The sequence below is a fragment of the Dasypus novemcinctus genome, chromosome 3 (assembly GCF_030445035.2).
Source record: "Dasypus novemcinctus isolate mDasNov1 chromosome 3, mDasNov1.1.hap2, whole genome shotgun sequence".
Classification (NCBI taxonomy): domain Eukaryota; kingdom Metazoa; phylum Chordata; class Mammalia; order Cingulata; family Dasypodidae; genus Dasypus; species Dasypus novemcinctus.
The window spans coordinates 164,637,377-164,652,178 of NC_080675.1; the positions used below are offsets into that span (position 1 = coordinate 164,637,377).

The 14,802-nt window shown below is 37.7% G+C and overlaps 1 protein-coding gene across 8 annotated transcripts in view; it reads right to left on the reverse strand.

Moving 5' to 3' along the window:
- The window catches only part of CHD2 (chromodomain helicase DNA binding protein 2), a 157,882-nt gene that overhangs the window by 18,668 nt on the left and 124,412 nt on the right, over positions 1-14,802 (reverse strand). For all 8 annotated transcript variants that reach the window (XM_058294647.2, XM_058294650.2, XM_058294649.2 and 5 more), the window contains 5 exons: positions 13,288-13,416; positions 12,220-12,360; positions 10,686-10,820; positions 4,675-4,853; positions 2,848-2,947 (listed from right to left, as the gene is read on the reverse strand). In XM_058294647.2, the coding sequence (XP_058150630.1) occupies positions 2,848-2,947; positions 4,675-4,853; positions 10,686-10,820; positions 12,220-12,360; positions 13,288-13,416 (684 nt within the window). The remainder of the gene's footprint in view (positions 1-2,847; positions 2,948-4,674; positions 4,854-10,685; positions 10,821-12,219; positions 12,361-13,287; positions 13,417-14,802) is intronic.

The window sequence follows — 14,802 nt, forward strand, 5'->3', positions numbered from 1 at the left end:
AAAAATATTCCCATGTAAATACTTATTTCTACAATAACTATATTTAATGGTTGAACAGTATTCTGATATGGATGCATCATAACCTCTTTAACCTGTTATTTTTTTTAAGATTTATTTATTTATTTCTCTCCCCTCTCCCCCCCCACGTTGTCTGTTCTCTGTGTCTATTTGCTGCGTCTTCTTTGTCTGCTTCTGTTGTTGTCAGTGGCATGAGAATCTGTGTTTCTTTTTGTTGCGTCATCTTCTTGCATCAGTTCTCCGTGTGTGTGGCACCATTCCTGGGCAGGCTGCACTTTCTTTCACGCTGGGCAGCTCTCCTTACGGGGTGCAATCCTTGCACGTGGGGCTCCCCTACACGGGGGACACCCCTGCATGGCAGGGCACTCCTTGCGCACATCAGCACTGCGCATGGGCCAGCTGCACATGGCTCAAGGAGGCCTGGGGTTTGAATCGCAGACCTCCCATGTGGTAGATGGATGCCCTAACCACTGGGCCAAGTCCACCGCCCCAACCTGTTTCTTTTTGTTACATATTCAACTCATTTCCATTAAGTTATTTCCATAAAATAAATCCTTAAAAGCAGAACTATATGTTTTCGTCTTTTCTTAGATCTTGAAAAAGTGTACTCTGGAAAGGTTATAATATATACCACCACTAATAGGATCACTAGTTTTTTGTTATTTTACTTATACTGACTTCTGTTACATCGATTAATAAAGTCCTTCACCACTGTGTGTCCAACTTCAAAACTTCCTTCAAACTTTCAGTCCCTCCTATGACCTTTCCCAACTATTTTATTCCCTCCTGGAGTCCTTTCCTGACTATTCTCTCAAAGAGTTTTTATAATGCTTAAAATTTGAACTTACATTTATTAATATTCATGTATTACATTATATTCTTTCAAGTAAAATTCAATTATAGGGAGCAGATACAGTTCAAATGACTGAGCGTCTGCTTCCCATACACAAGGTCCTGGGTTTGATCCCCAGTACCAACTAAAGAAAACAAACAAAAAAAAAAACCCAACTCTCATTGTGCAGATGTAGCTCAGTGGTTACCTATTAAAAAAAATAAAATAAAATAATTTAATAATTTAAAAAAATTTAAATTATAAATTACTTTAGGGTAGCTTCTATTTCACAGGCCAGCACAGAACTGGGCATAGCACAGCTTCATGCAACAAACATTTACAGAGCACATACCATGTGTACAGCACCATTCTCAGCGCTGAAGATAAGAGATATAACATGATTTCCTACACAGAGCTGGCACACTAGTGGAGGTGGTGTTGGATATTAAGAGACTGGCCCTACATGGCTGGTGTGGATAGGGTCCAATGGACAAGTTGGCAGATCTGCAAATGGGTGTGCTTACTTAAGGAGCACTGCCTCTGGAGCATCAGCCAACTCACTACCATCCCATCACCCTGAGCCAAAAAAGGGGAGGGACCTTCTGAGCACCTTTCTCATGCTCACTCCTTTATGCAAGCAGCTAAGGCTCTACGTAGAAAAGCTGGAAGTACACCAAGTACAAGGCGGCCCAGAAAAAAAAAACAGGAAAAGTATTTATTGTCTAACTCTGTTCCCTGTCAGAAGCACATATATAAACTACCATTAAGACACATGCATATGGAAGAAGAAAAGACCTGAGGAATAAATGATTCCAGGACATAAGAACACAGGATAACAATTTCTTGTCAAACACTGCTTTCATATGCATTGGTTCTTTTAATTATCTGGCCTTACTGTTAGCTTCACTACTAGGATACTGTGGCAGTTTGAGATTATTTATGAATTCCAAAAAGAGAGATTACATTTGTAAACTGGTTTGTTCCTCTGTGTGTGAAATCCTTTAGTTGTATTAAATTCAAAGGTTTCAAGTTTACTTGGTAAGATTAGGGCTTTCATGTGACCATGTCAGTAAGGTGTGACTCAGGGTTGAGTTCCCGCCCCCTTGGTGGGTTGATATAAAAGAACACTCAATCAAGACACACAGGAAGAGAGAGCTCCATAGACACAGAAGAGGAGAGAATTTTGATCCTGCAGCCCTGGGAAGAAAGATGAGCCAATTGCCAGCCCTATGCCAGCCTACAGCTGAAATCAGAAAGAGGTAGGCCCACAGAGCCTTAAGAGCAGGGGTTCTTAACCAGGGGTCCACAGACCTCCAAGAGGTCCACAGAAAGGTTTTAGGGGATTCATAAGCTTGAATTTAAAATTGAAAAACATTATTTTTGTGGGACGTGTTGGTGCAGGTGTGATAAATTTATTAAATAATATACAGTATAATGTGGACTTCATAAGGGGTCCATAGTTTTCACTAGACTGGCAAAATGGTCCGTGGAATAAAAAGATTAAAAGCCCCTGCTTAAGAGGAAGAAAGAAGGAGAAACTAGACAGAGATTACCTGCCATCTTGCTTCAACAGAAGGCAACTGACTTTGGCGAGAAAGTACCTCTTACGGTACCTTGAAGTGGACGTGTTAGGGCCTTGTAACTGTAAGTTTATACCCCAAATGAATATCCTTTATAAAAGCGAACAGACTTCTGGTACTCTGCATCAGCACCCCTTTGATTGACTAATACAGATACCACATTGAGAACTTGTACAGGTAATACAGTGAAAGAGCCTATACAGCCTCAAGGCTGCTGCCCCCACACTACGACCTAGGGTACGTTTCTTCATGCCTCTTAGACATGCGTCTCCAACTGTAAAGTAAGGAAAGGTGACTCTTCTATCACCAGCAACCTATTCTGTAATTGCCTCCCCATGGAAAAACATAATTTAGGAATTCTTCTGTGGGACTGGTTTTTATTTATATGTCTGAACTAAGATTAAATTTGTATTTTACCTCCTCTTCTTGAGATCTTTTCTTATGAGCCATCTTGTATAACTTATGCAGTTTTCGAGCATCAAATTCTGTAAACTTGGAAACAAAAATCCATAGGTTCCTTAAAAATAAACAACAGTTTTGGTAAATTACAGAATTAAGAAAATTAATTATTTATTCACGTTATGGATGGAAAGCTATTGAATTTTACCATGCAATACTCTCCAAGTGCAGAAACTGAAATATTCTTTCTGGTCTTGCATCAATACTAATCTTTGCATGCTATTTCAACAGAGTTTCATTGAGGGACCTAAAGTCTAGGGTTCTATCTCATAGCTAAAATCCTTCCTAATTTGTATTACTGGCACCAGGGTCAGATGTTTTCTGACACTCCAGTCCTAAATGCTTTCCTCCACCTTCCCTCATTGCCTGTACCTCTGACATGTATTCCATCGTTATCACCATTTCTCAGGTAAGAAATCTATGTATGGTAGTCACCTCAGCAATGCCATTTCCCCCATGCCATGCTATTTCCCGAACACCTACATCAGCTTCTTAACTATTAAACCTGCTGAATCAGATACAAAGCCATTTACTTTCCTTTCTGAGCCTTCCATAATAGGGCTTCCATATTCATAACAAACTTTCCTTTAAACCCTGACAACCTCCAAGTCCCCTCACTGTCCCACTTTCAAGAGTTTGCTAAAGCCTGAAAATTTCTCCCTTCATCTAAGCAATTTCATACTGCTTCTCAATGCCCAGCCCTAGTGTGCCTGCCTCTAAGATGCCTTTCCCTCCCTGGCTACTCTTCTGCATGCCTACTCCTCCTATATTTGGTCCTGCATTTCCACTTCATGACAGACATTTTCTCAGGAGTTCTCTACCATATTCTAAACTCTTAAGGGGCAAGGACTACTGCTAGCCAACAGAGCACAGAGGCTAGTGCATTTAAACACGGGCAGTTATGATTGCCTAGTAGGAAACCTTGTTTCACTGATCTGTGTACTACTAGGATGACTTTCTGTTCTCTTCTAATTGAAATTAAACCACGTAAAAAGAAAGCCAGGTGAGTTAGATACAGGGCTGGCGATAAGAGGGAGAGAAGTGATATTTCAGAGATTAAATCTTTATTTTTTTCTTTAAAGGTGTGAAACATGCTACGCATCATTACAGAAATTGGATTTTTTAAATCCACTTTTCACTCAAAAACAATCCAATGAAAAACAGTACTTTATACGAAGATAATTATATTAACCTCGAAGTATAAAAATTCAAGAAAACTGTGGATTACAGAAAGAGACAATGTTTCAAACTCTTTTAGAAATTCCACTCAGGCTTTCTTAAAATAGCAAAAGTGAATACATAAATTATTTTTTGAGCCATAATGCCATAGAAACTAAAGTTCTGTGTTAACTGCATTAATCCAAAATACTACTAGCATTCCTAATTATTAAAAAGAAATGAGAAAAGACAACTCCTAGTTCTGGTGAATTTTAACTTTTGTTTTGCCTCAGGTGTTGGTAGAGAACTAAGACACACACTGCCATACTGTATCAGAGTATCAACTGAGATGGGTAGTACTGAGACTGCTTTAAAAGAGCAAGTCTTTATTCAAGAATAAGCCAACTAATTCCATTTCACTATCTTTCTCTGATCACTGAACCTATTCAAAAGGCTTGCCTCTGGGACATGGCCTATTAGGGAAAAAAGAAGTTAAAGGTTGTAGTTATGTTTCCAATTGCTGGTTTTTGTTGGAAAAAAATTTTCATTAGGTAGCTATGAAACAAAAACAGACCACACACACACTGTCAAATCAAATCAGGCAAATTCCAGGCCAAAGTTGGTTACCTCCTCCAAAGTTTGACATGCTCCTGGTCTGAGTAGGTTTTAAGGCACTCGGCTATCCGGTCTCCGATTTTCAGCAGACAGTTGCGAGTATGCTCCAGCTGTTCTTGCACACTGAGTCCCTTGTCTGGTTTGTCCAGCTGTTTAAGTGCCTTTTTCACTGGCCTCATCCTCTCCTTACACTGGAACAGGGCATTAGAGTAAAGACATAAAACATCTTCAAAAAAAGAAATCTTCTCCTTTGTTTACTGTGCCCTAAACTCCCACATCAGATATACAAAGGATAGCCCACCCTCATGTCATACAATCACTACAGGAAGACCAGGTAAAGCTAACGAACAAGGATATTTAAATATTAGATTCAGAAAAACCTAGAAGGCAAGTTTCGGCATCATCTCCTAGAGCTATGTGAATGACTGTTTATTCCTTACTTAGTCTTGCAAAAATGCTATTTCTTCATCTGAAAGAGGGACACAACACTACATCATAAGGCCATTACAAAGACCAAATGATAAACAAAATTACAGACCTAATCTGAAAACTTCCGACTATACAGTCTAAAAATGCAAGACAGAATATTTAAGAATCCTTTAGGTTTGTAAGAAAGTAAGAGAAAGGTTTTCAGATAAAGACAGTGGAGAGAACACAAAAATCCTTTTCCCTCCCCAACAACCACTAAAACAGTAAAGGGATTCTATTAAAAAGGGATAAACATACAAAGACAGGGAAAATGAGAGAGAAAGCAACAGTAATAAAATACTGGCAGCACGGGAAATTACTTAACAGACTGAGAAAACTTCCTGATTTATACTGAAATATTTCCCAAAGGCCACAGACCTCTGGAAGCAGAGGTGAGAGTTAAAATAAAAATAGGTTTAAACTGCTTAAGAAGTAGCAGATACCCAGATTCATAATAGATATCCAGATCTCCAATTTTACCCAGCAAAAGATGTAGAGGTTTATTCTCTGGGGAGGATAAAAGAAAGATGTCTGAACTGGGCTGCACAGACACAGCTGAGGGGGAAGGCTACTGTACTTCCAAGAGGACTGCAAAACAAAAACGAGAAGATGCTGTCTATCCAATGGAAGCTTCCCAATGAGGCAGCCTGGTCATAACATCAACAGTGAAAACCCTCAAAGATCAAGCTAACCCATATGCTCAGAGCCTCCAATCAGATTTTCAAATCCCCCACTCTTAAATATAAGTAAACAACCAAGGATTACCAAGTCATTTGAGGAAAGTATCTAGTATGAACAATAGAAAACAAATTGAAGAGAAATTTAAAGACATTCAGAGAACCATGGGGGGGAGGGGGAGGGTAAGCTGCTGTAAATAAAAACAAGACGAAAGAAATAACAGGAGATAAAGTTGAAAGAATCTTCCAGAAAGTAAAGTAAAAAGCAGAAATGAAAAACAGTAAAATATAATAAAATGAGGGGGCCAGAGTCCAATATCCAAAATCAAAAAGTTCCATAAAGGAGAAACAGATGTGGCTCCCGTCTACCATATAGAAGGTCCAAGGTTTAATGCCCAGGGCCTCCTGGTGAGGGACAGCTGGCCCACGCAGCAAGCTGGCCCAGGTGGAGTGCCGGCCCATGTGGAAATGCTGCCCCACACAGGAGTGACGCTCTGCATGGAGCACAGGATAAATAAATAAAAATAAATCTTCAAACAAAAAAGTCCCATAAAGATAATGCCGAGAACTTACTGGGGTGGAAATTATCATAAAACAATTTAAGAAAACTTCTCAGAATTGGAAGAAATGCTTGTAATCACTGAGTACCCGGCAAGATGAATTAAGACATATGACTGAGAATAATGAAATCTCAGAAATTTCAGAATAATGAAAACCCTACAAAATTCCATCTACTTTGTGAAAATCCACTTTCTCTATACCCTTAATGAGCTGCATTTTTCACTGTTGTACTGAAATTTTTTAAAGGACACAAAATAAAAAGATGTACCCAAACATCATTGGAAGATATTTGAGATGAATATAACAGGTAAAAGATTGGTATCAGCAACTGTGGTAGGGCGAAGCTTTATGTACCCCAGAAAAGCACGTGCTTAAATCTAATCCATTCCTGTGGGTGTGAAGCCAACCTAAGTAGGACTTTTTGATAAGGTTACTTCACTTAAGGTGTAACCCACCTCAATCAGGATGGGTCTTAATCTTATTACTACACATCTTCAAAAGAGAATGAAATTCAGACAAAAGGAGAGAAAGCCACAGGAGGCAAGCTGAACCTGGAAGAGAAAGGACACACCAAGAGATGCCACCATGTGCCTTGCCAAGTGACTGAGGAGGCAAGGATCAATGGCAGCCAGCCCCAGTGATGCCTTGATCTGGATTTTCATTTAGACTCAAAATGGTAAGCTAATAAATTCCCATTGTTTAAACCAACCCATTTCAGGGTATTTGCTTGAGCAGCCTAGTAAATGAAAACAAGAATTTATAAACAATTTCCATAAAAAAAGGTAAGAAAGGACATACTACTCCCAATAAGCCAAGGATATGAACAGGCAATTCACTCTTCATTGGGAAAAATGAATGCCCAACAAATATGAAAATAAATGCACCCATAAACAGTCAGTTATTTCAGACCCTTCAGATTAGCAAAAATTAAGTCACAAAGTACAAAGTGTTTGAGAGACTGGGAGGCAACCACAACTTACATTCATTGGTAGAAATGTAAATCTCTACAATAACTCTGAAGGCTAATTCAACAGTTTCTAATAAAGCAGTAAACGTGCATGCCTAACAATGACCCAGCATTCCTACTCAAGTTAATGCCTTAGAAAAGCTCTTACATGTGTACAAGAAAATATTTATAACAACTTCACTGCAGCATATTTCTATTAGTAAACATTTTTCGTTTACTAAAACCCAAATGTCTATCAACAGGAGAGAAAACTGTGGAAGTTATAAGACAAAATAACATCAAGTACTGTAAATAAGAGTCACAATTATCGACATGGATAAACTGAAAATGTACATGTTGGAGGAAAAGCAAGTTGAGGATATAAACAGTGTACCATTTATATAAAGTCTTAAACTATGGAAAGCAATATTATATATTGCTTATAGATAAATGGAAGTCCCGGCCATTGTAGCAGTTTGGCATTATTTATGAATTCCAAAAATAGATACTGGATACTGTTCGTAAACTCATCTGTACCTGGGCATGATTAAATTATGATTGATTATGGCTTTGATTGGGTCTCACAGATAAAACTACATGGCACAGCAGAGGAGTTAGCTGGAGTTTTGATGCCAGAGTTTTGATGTGGAGCTTGGGGAAGTAAAGACACAGAAGAGGACACAAGGTAGTTTTTGAGCTGAAGCCCAGGAAGTAAGCACACAGAGGAGCACAGCAGCTGAACCTGGAGAGAACAGAGCTAGGGAGAGAGACAGAACTGGTCACCTGATAGTCTACAGCTGGTCTTGTGGACAGAGGCAAAGCCTAGAGAACGTCATAGTCTACAGCTGACCTTGTGGAGAACAGAGTCTCTGAGCCTGCAGAGAAAGGAGTCCCAGAAAGAGAAGAACTCAGGAAGCCTGAACCCTGGCAGATGTCGGCAGCCATCTTGCTCCAATGCATGGCAATACATTTTGGTGAGGGAAGTAACTTACACCTTATGGCCTGGTAACTTCAAGCTGCCACCCCAAAAAAATATCCTTTATAAAAACCAACTGATTTCTGTATTTCCTGTTTGGCTAATACAGCCGTGTAGCAAGGTGGTTAAGAACCCAGCTCTCATGCCAAACTGCCGGGGTCACATATTTGCTCTGTGTATCAAAGGGTAAGTCACTTAACCTCTCTTCACCTTAAACCTTATTATTATTTTTTTAGGTACCAGAGGCCAGGGATTGAACCTGGACCTCATATTGGGAAGTTGGGGCTCAACTACTGAGCCACATCAGCTTCCCTGAGTTGGTTTCTTCATTTGTTTTGTTTGTTGTCTGTTTTTTCAGGTAGCACCAAGAGCCCAAACTGGTACCTATGGAGGTGAGAGTTCATCTGCTTAAGCCACACCCACTCCTTTTATTTTTAAATAATGGAGATAATTACCTACGTCATAGGAATAATGTGGAGAAAATACATGTAAGGCATACGGTGTCTCACTGTTTCTGTGAGCTATTATTATCTTTACAGACACTAGTAGTAAAACTCTAAAACCATGCATGGGAATGGTAACTGAATTCAGAATGGCAGTTACTGCTGGGTAGGTAAGGAAAAGAAGAGGTTTAGAGTGAGAGATACCAGGAACTTCAATGTTATTTGTTGAGTCTTAAAAAAAAAAAGAAAAATCAAATTTGGCAAACTATCATGGTATCTATACCAGTGTCTACTATATTCCTGAAAATGTTCGGTATTTTTAAAATAAAATTTTATAATATAAAAACAAGATTAAAATGAGCCTAGATATGGAAGCATTTTTTACAATGGTAAAATGCTATAGAAGCATTAGCTATTAATTTCTCTTCTAAACACTGGACTAAAGAAAAACTAGGAAACATATCAGATAGCTCGCTATGTAATGAATTTATTCACTTATAAATACTCATTTATTCATATATTTCTATAGTATCTAAATGTACTTTATATATGACATAGTACTTGCTCTCAGAGAGCTCACAGGCAGAATAGTAGTAGAGATTCAAGAAAAATTAGATCAGCAGAAAGAAAAAATACATACATACACACACATATTGGTTTTTGAGAACACAGAGAAAGTGATTGTGATGGTTAGGCTAATGTGTCAATTCAGCCAGGTAAGTGTGCCTAGTTATTTGGTCAAGCAAGCACTGGGCTAACTGTAATACAAGGACATTTATGGACTTTAGTCACTGGTGAGTTTAATGCATAGATAGCTGATTATTATCTGCTTCAGTCAGGGAGATTGCTGTCACCAATGAGTGACATTTTATCCAACTGAATGCCTTAAAAAAGGTGAAGTAATTTCAGCACTGAGAGAGAATTCCTCAGCTCGTCTTTGGACAGCCAATATCTCCCAGAAACTCACCAGGGACCTTCACTGAACTTTCATCAGAGCCCCTGGCTTGTAGCCTGTCTGTGGAACCCGAACTTGTGTATCCCCATGGCCACGTGAGAATCTTATTATACATATTATTGACAGATACCGCTAGTTGATTCTGTTTCCCTAAAGAACCTTGACTAATACAGTAGTCAAGAGAAAGAACCGCCTTACAGGCTAGGGTTAAAATTTTATCTTTTGCAGACCAGTATGCTGCCACCGGGCAGGAGTATTTTGCGATCAGGAAGAAGACTGCTTTCTCTCTGAGAATGAATAAACTGTTCAAGTGAACTGTGATGCATGGAAGGTTGGGGAGAGAAAGGGGGGGGGGCAGTAAAGTGTGTGTGCTGTTGTCTTGTCTTGCATGTTCTTCCCTATCCTCTTTCCTGTTCCCTTCTGATCTCCCTTCAGAACCCAACTCAAATATCACTTCCTTAAGCATGCCTTCCCAGGCACCTGCTGAAGAGGTCAAATCCCCTGATCTCAGGATCTTCAACAGCATTAGATCTCTCTTCTTTGTAACCCCATCACAATACCACAAACATGACTTGTATAGTCATCTATCTCCCCTTACTCAAGTGTAAAATCTACAATGACAGAGACAGTATTTGTCTGTTCCACAAGATAACTCCAAGGCTAGCACCAAAATATTCAATAAATGTTACCTAAATAAGCGCTTCTGTTTTGAATTAGAAAAAATGCCTTGAAGGATCCATGCAGTCTTTCCAACCGGAAATATAAGACATGAAAATCCATTCCCTGAACTTCTTCCTCACTAGAATGCAAGTAAGAAAAGCTCTTCCTGCCAGCCTGTTTCAGAGAACAAGCTCTTTAGGTATTAGAATTAATTTATTTCCAAAGTAATGTACTAATTCACAGATCAACTGAGGCTGTGTGGCTAGACCTATAAAAGGCAGAATTGCAACAAACACTGTGGCTGTGGACACAGGTGTCCCTCAATTTCAGGACTTACTATGCTGAATGTCTCCTGGTCCAAATCATCATCCTCATCCTCTCCAATGGGAACAGGTTCACTTCCTGCAGTAATGTGGACAGGACCCTGAGATCGCTTTGATTTACTCGAAGATTTGGCATCACCACCTTTAGGCTTTTAAAAACGAGTTAGAAGAAGTCATTATCATTTGTGCAATCCTTCCTTCCAATTTGGACTTAACTATGTCACTTCACTCTAGTGGGTAAATGCAATGGCCTCAGGTTATTAAAAAAAGAAAGTAAAATAAAGTCTTCTAAGACATCAAGAAACCAAACCTACATGATCATAATTAAATCATACATCACAACCTTTTCTAACTAAATGTACACAATTTTAACTTCATCAGTGCTCTTCTGGGCTTCTATTATGCCAGCCATAAAATGCACAAAATGTATCACCTAGAGACTGACATTGTAAATAGGTAGACCATTTGTGGAAAATCATGCAGCAACTTTTATTAACAGCTTACAGATGTTCATACCTTTGACCTAGGAATCTGTATTAACTAACTTTATTTAAATGATAAATGTAACATGAATCAACATGAAGAAATTTCAAAAATATACTGAATGAGGAGTTGCAGAAGAATACATATATTTTACTTCATAAATGAACATTTAAAAACATAAAACAATATCTTTTGCTTATGATTATATAGTATATAGTAAAAGTATAAAAATATGGATGCAAAAGCCCATCCAACTTCAGGGTAGTGGCTATCTCTAGAGAGGAGAAAAGAGGGTGGGAGAGTAATGAAATCAGGGGACAGTAACTAACAGTATCAGTAATATGTTCAAAAAACACAAAATACACAAGTCAAAAATAAATAAGCCCCTTGAAATAAACATGAAAATGTAACACCACCTTTACTATATGGGTAGTGAATAAATGGATTGTTTTTTAAATTGTTCTTTATGCTCCTATTTTTTAAATAGTTCAATTTTAAATAAGAATATCCTACTGTGGGTATACAAACACAAAGATATTTGTCACAGTACAGTTTTATAACACCAAAAATTTGAATACAATTTCAAAATAAGAGATTTAAATTGCTTCCAGTATTTTATGACCAAACAGAATTCTCTCCATCTATTAAAAATGACCTTAACATTTACTAATTCACTTGCACAGCTCTTCAAAACATAAGTGGGGATAAAAAACTACCCAATCTGATATATGTACTTATATGTATAAAACAAAAGTTCTAGAGGTACTCATCAAGAAATCTACAGCAGTTATTGCTGGATGGTGAATTATATGCAGGGTTTTTTTTTTGTTTTTGAGGTTTTTGTTTGTTTTTATTTTTTAACAATATTAAGGATTCTTTGGAAAATACTTTCTTCAGAAGTCAGCAATTCTGTGGTTTGGCATGAACTTCATAAAACCCCAAATGTAAAGATTAAATACATCAAAAGAGAGTTGTTTAAGGAACCTCAAAAGCCCCATTCTATGTCCAAATCCTTAAAAGGAATCTCAAAAACTGTGAATATCGTAGTAAGTAAAATATCAATACCTTCTCTTTTTTATCTTTTGACTTCTTCCTTTCTTTGTCCCCTTCTTTGTCTTTCCTAGAACTCATTTGTTTTTCCTTATTCTCCTTGTTCTCTTTCTTCTTCTGTTTCTTTTTCATTGGGCTTTTTTCTAAGCCATCATCCTAGAAAACAAATACGGTCCCCAGGGTTATGAGCTTTTGACACAAAGTAGACACTCACTTGTTTACCTTCTAGAGAAAGCAATATTGCCCACAGAGGACCCACCAGGGCACCTATACTTAGAAGCTTATTTTCAAGCACATAACCTTAAAAGTTCATAATTCTAAAATCTCTAGCAATAATCAGTTAACCCTGTAAAGGCAGAAGCTCTTTACTTATATCCCCTGTTCATTCTCATAGCAACCCTTCCAATTTCACAGATGGAAAAAACTGAGGATGAGAGATTATATAGCTGTAAAAAGTCAGCTAGTAATTGGACAGATTGCTAGTATTTGCATTCATGTCTGTGACCCAAATCCATGCTAGTGACTGCACCCATTGCTGCTCCCCTTGGAACTAGTTTCAAGGTAAAATTACCCTCTCAGGGCAACAAAATGAAATCCCATAAAGCTGTCACTCAGTGAAACACACAACAAACTGAATAATGCCAACTCATTTTTTCACTTTGCCTAGATCAGAGGTTGCAAGATGGCAGCCCTTTGGCCAACCCCAACCCACAGATGAATTTTGCTTGGCCCAACAATGAACTGAGCTGCATAGCAGCTGCCACCTTTACATTAAGCATGAGCTTGCTGGTTATGGTTAATCAGAGTTCCAACCCCTCCCTATCATTCCCAACAGTGAAGCTGACTGGTAATGGAGAGTTACCATTAAAACTTGTGTAATTCCCCTCATTTTCTCCTGTTATCTATGAATTTACAATTGCTAACTCGAATAGGTAAAAATCTTTTTTAAGACATGTATTTAATTTTCATTTTATCTACTTTCCATGAACAAACATTTCAAATGTTTTTTAACTATACCAGTTATGGCACAATAGATGTAGCTTTAAAAAAACAACAACCCTCAATTGAAATCCTGCCCCATACCTTTACTTCCCCTTCTTCTGATGGATTATCTGAGTGTCTAGGAGATGAAACCTCAATTCCATGCTCATCTTTTAGCCTGGGGGCTTTGTTTTCCTTCTTTACTCGAGGCTTCCGTTTCTTTAATTTAGACTAGAAAGGGAGGGAAAGTGAGGGATAAAACTATAAATCAAGTTGCCAATTAATATTCTGACCAAATAACATTCTAATTATCTGAAACAAGAAGCTGTCATATAATTCAAACAAGAAAATTCAGAGGAAATCAAAGGAGGATAACTAATTGTACCTGAAAAATAAGGAACCATCCTGTCCTTACACATGTGGGGAGTAGGGGGAAAAGGTGGGACACTTTCATTCACGTACATGTTTATGTTGTTTTTTTTTTAAATTGGAAAAGCTATAGGTTTACAGAAAAAGCCTGCAGAAAGTACAGAATTCCCATATACCACACACACAGTTTAAATATTTTTATGTTTTATAAAAACATCAATACTCTTGAACCTACTATTTAGATGTAAAGATATGAATCAAAAAAAGGAAAATATCTTATATACAAAGATAGATATATATAAGAATAGTCATGCCAGCAATAATAACGACACTAAAAAACCTAGAAGCAAGGTATACATAAAAACAGGGTTAAAATACCTACTCAGTTAAATCTGATAAAAATAATCTAAAAAGGACACAAATGATAAACTATGGGATTACGGTGATTTTTTAAATTTTATATTTGTAATAAAATAAACACTAATAGCATAGCTCTAAGAGCACTTAAGGAAGATGTACATATGAAGGCTACTAGTGTAGGACCCAACTAACAGCATCTCCTGTGACTCACCATATTTCTAGACTTGAATTTTGGGTATTTCATAATGAAATTATTAAGTTGTAGAAAGTAAAAGAAAAGCTCAAATGAGATAATAAGCAACCTAGCTCTTAGGTTTCACTGAGCAAATAACGCAATTATAACAGAAATCTAGTTTCTGAATTAAACGTGGATTCCAATTATCTATTTTATTCCCAGGACCCATTATTACAAGTAACCCAGAGTGGGATATAACAATAGGCAAACCCAGTGGTATTCAAGACAGTAACCAGAACCATGTTCAAAAATTAAGGAAACAGAAAAAAAAAAAAGGGAACATGGGAGCAGGTATAGCTCAGTGGTTAAGCTCCTGCTTCACATGTACAATGTCCTCCTAGGTTCTATATCCCTGGTACCTCCTAAAAATTTTTTTTTAATAAATAAAATTAAATTAATTTTTTAAAAAAAGGAACAGTGTGTCTGGACTAGTGGTTCTGGCAGGAAATGAGAACTATTTTTAAGAAATAAATTTAAGGAAAATGCATTTAAGAAAGTTGCCAAATCTTTCAGGTCAATTATTAAGTGAAAATTTCTACTACTACCAACCAAGCAATCTGGAACCTCAAGGGCAACTCCTGACTATGAGATGGCTAACACTGTGCAGTGATCTCTTTCCCACCAACCTCTACAGGACAGCCCACAGAAGAGTG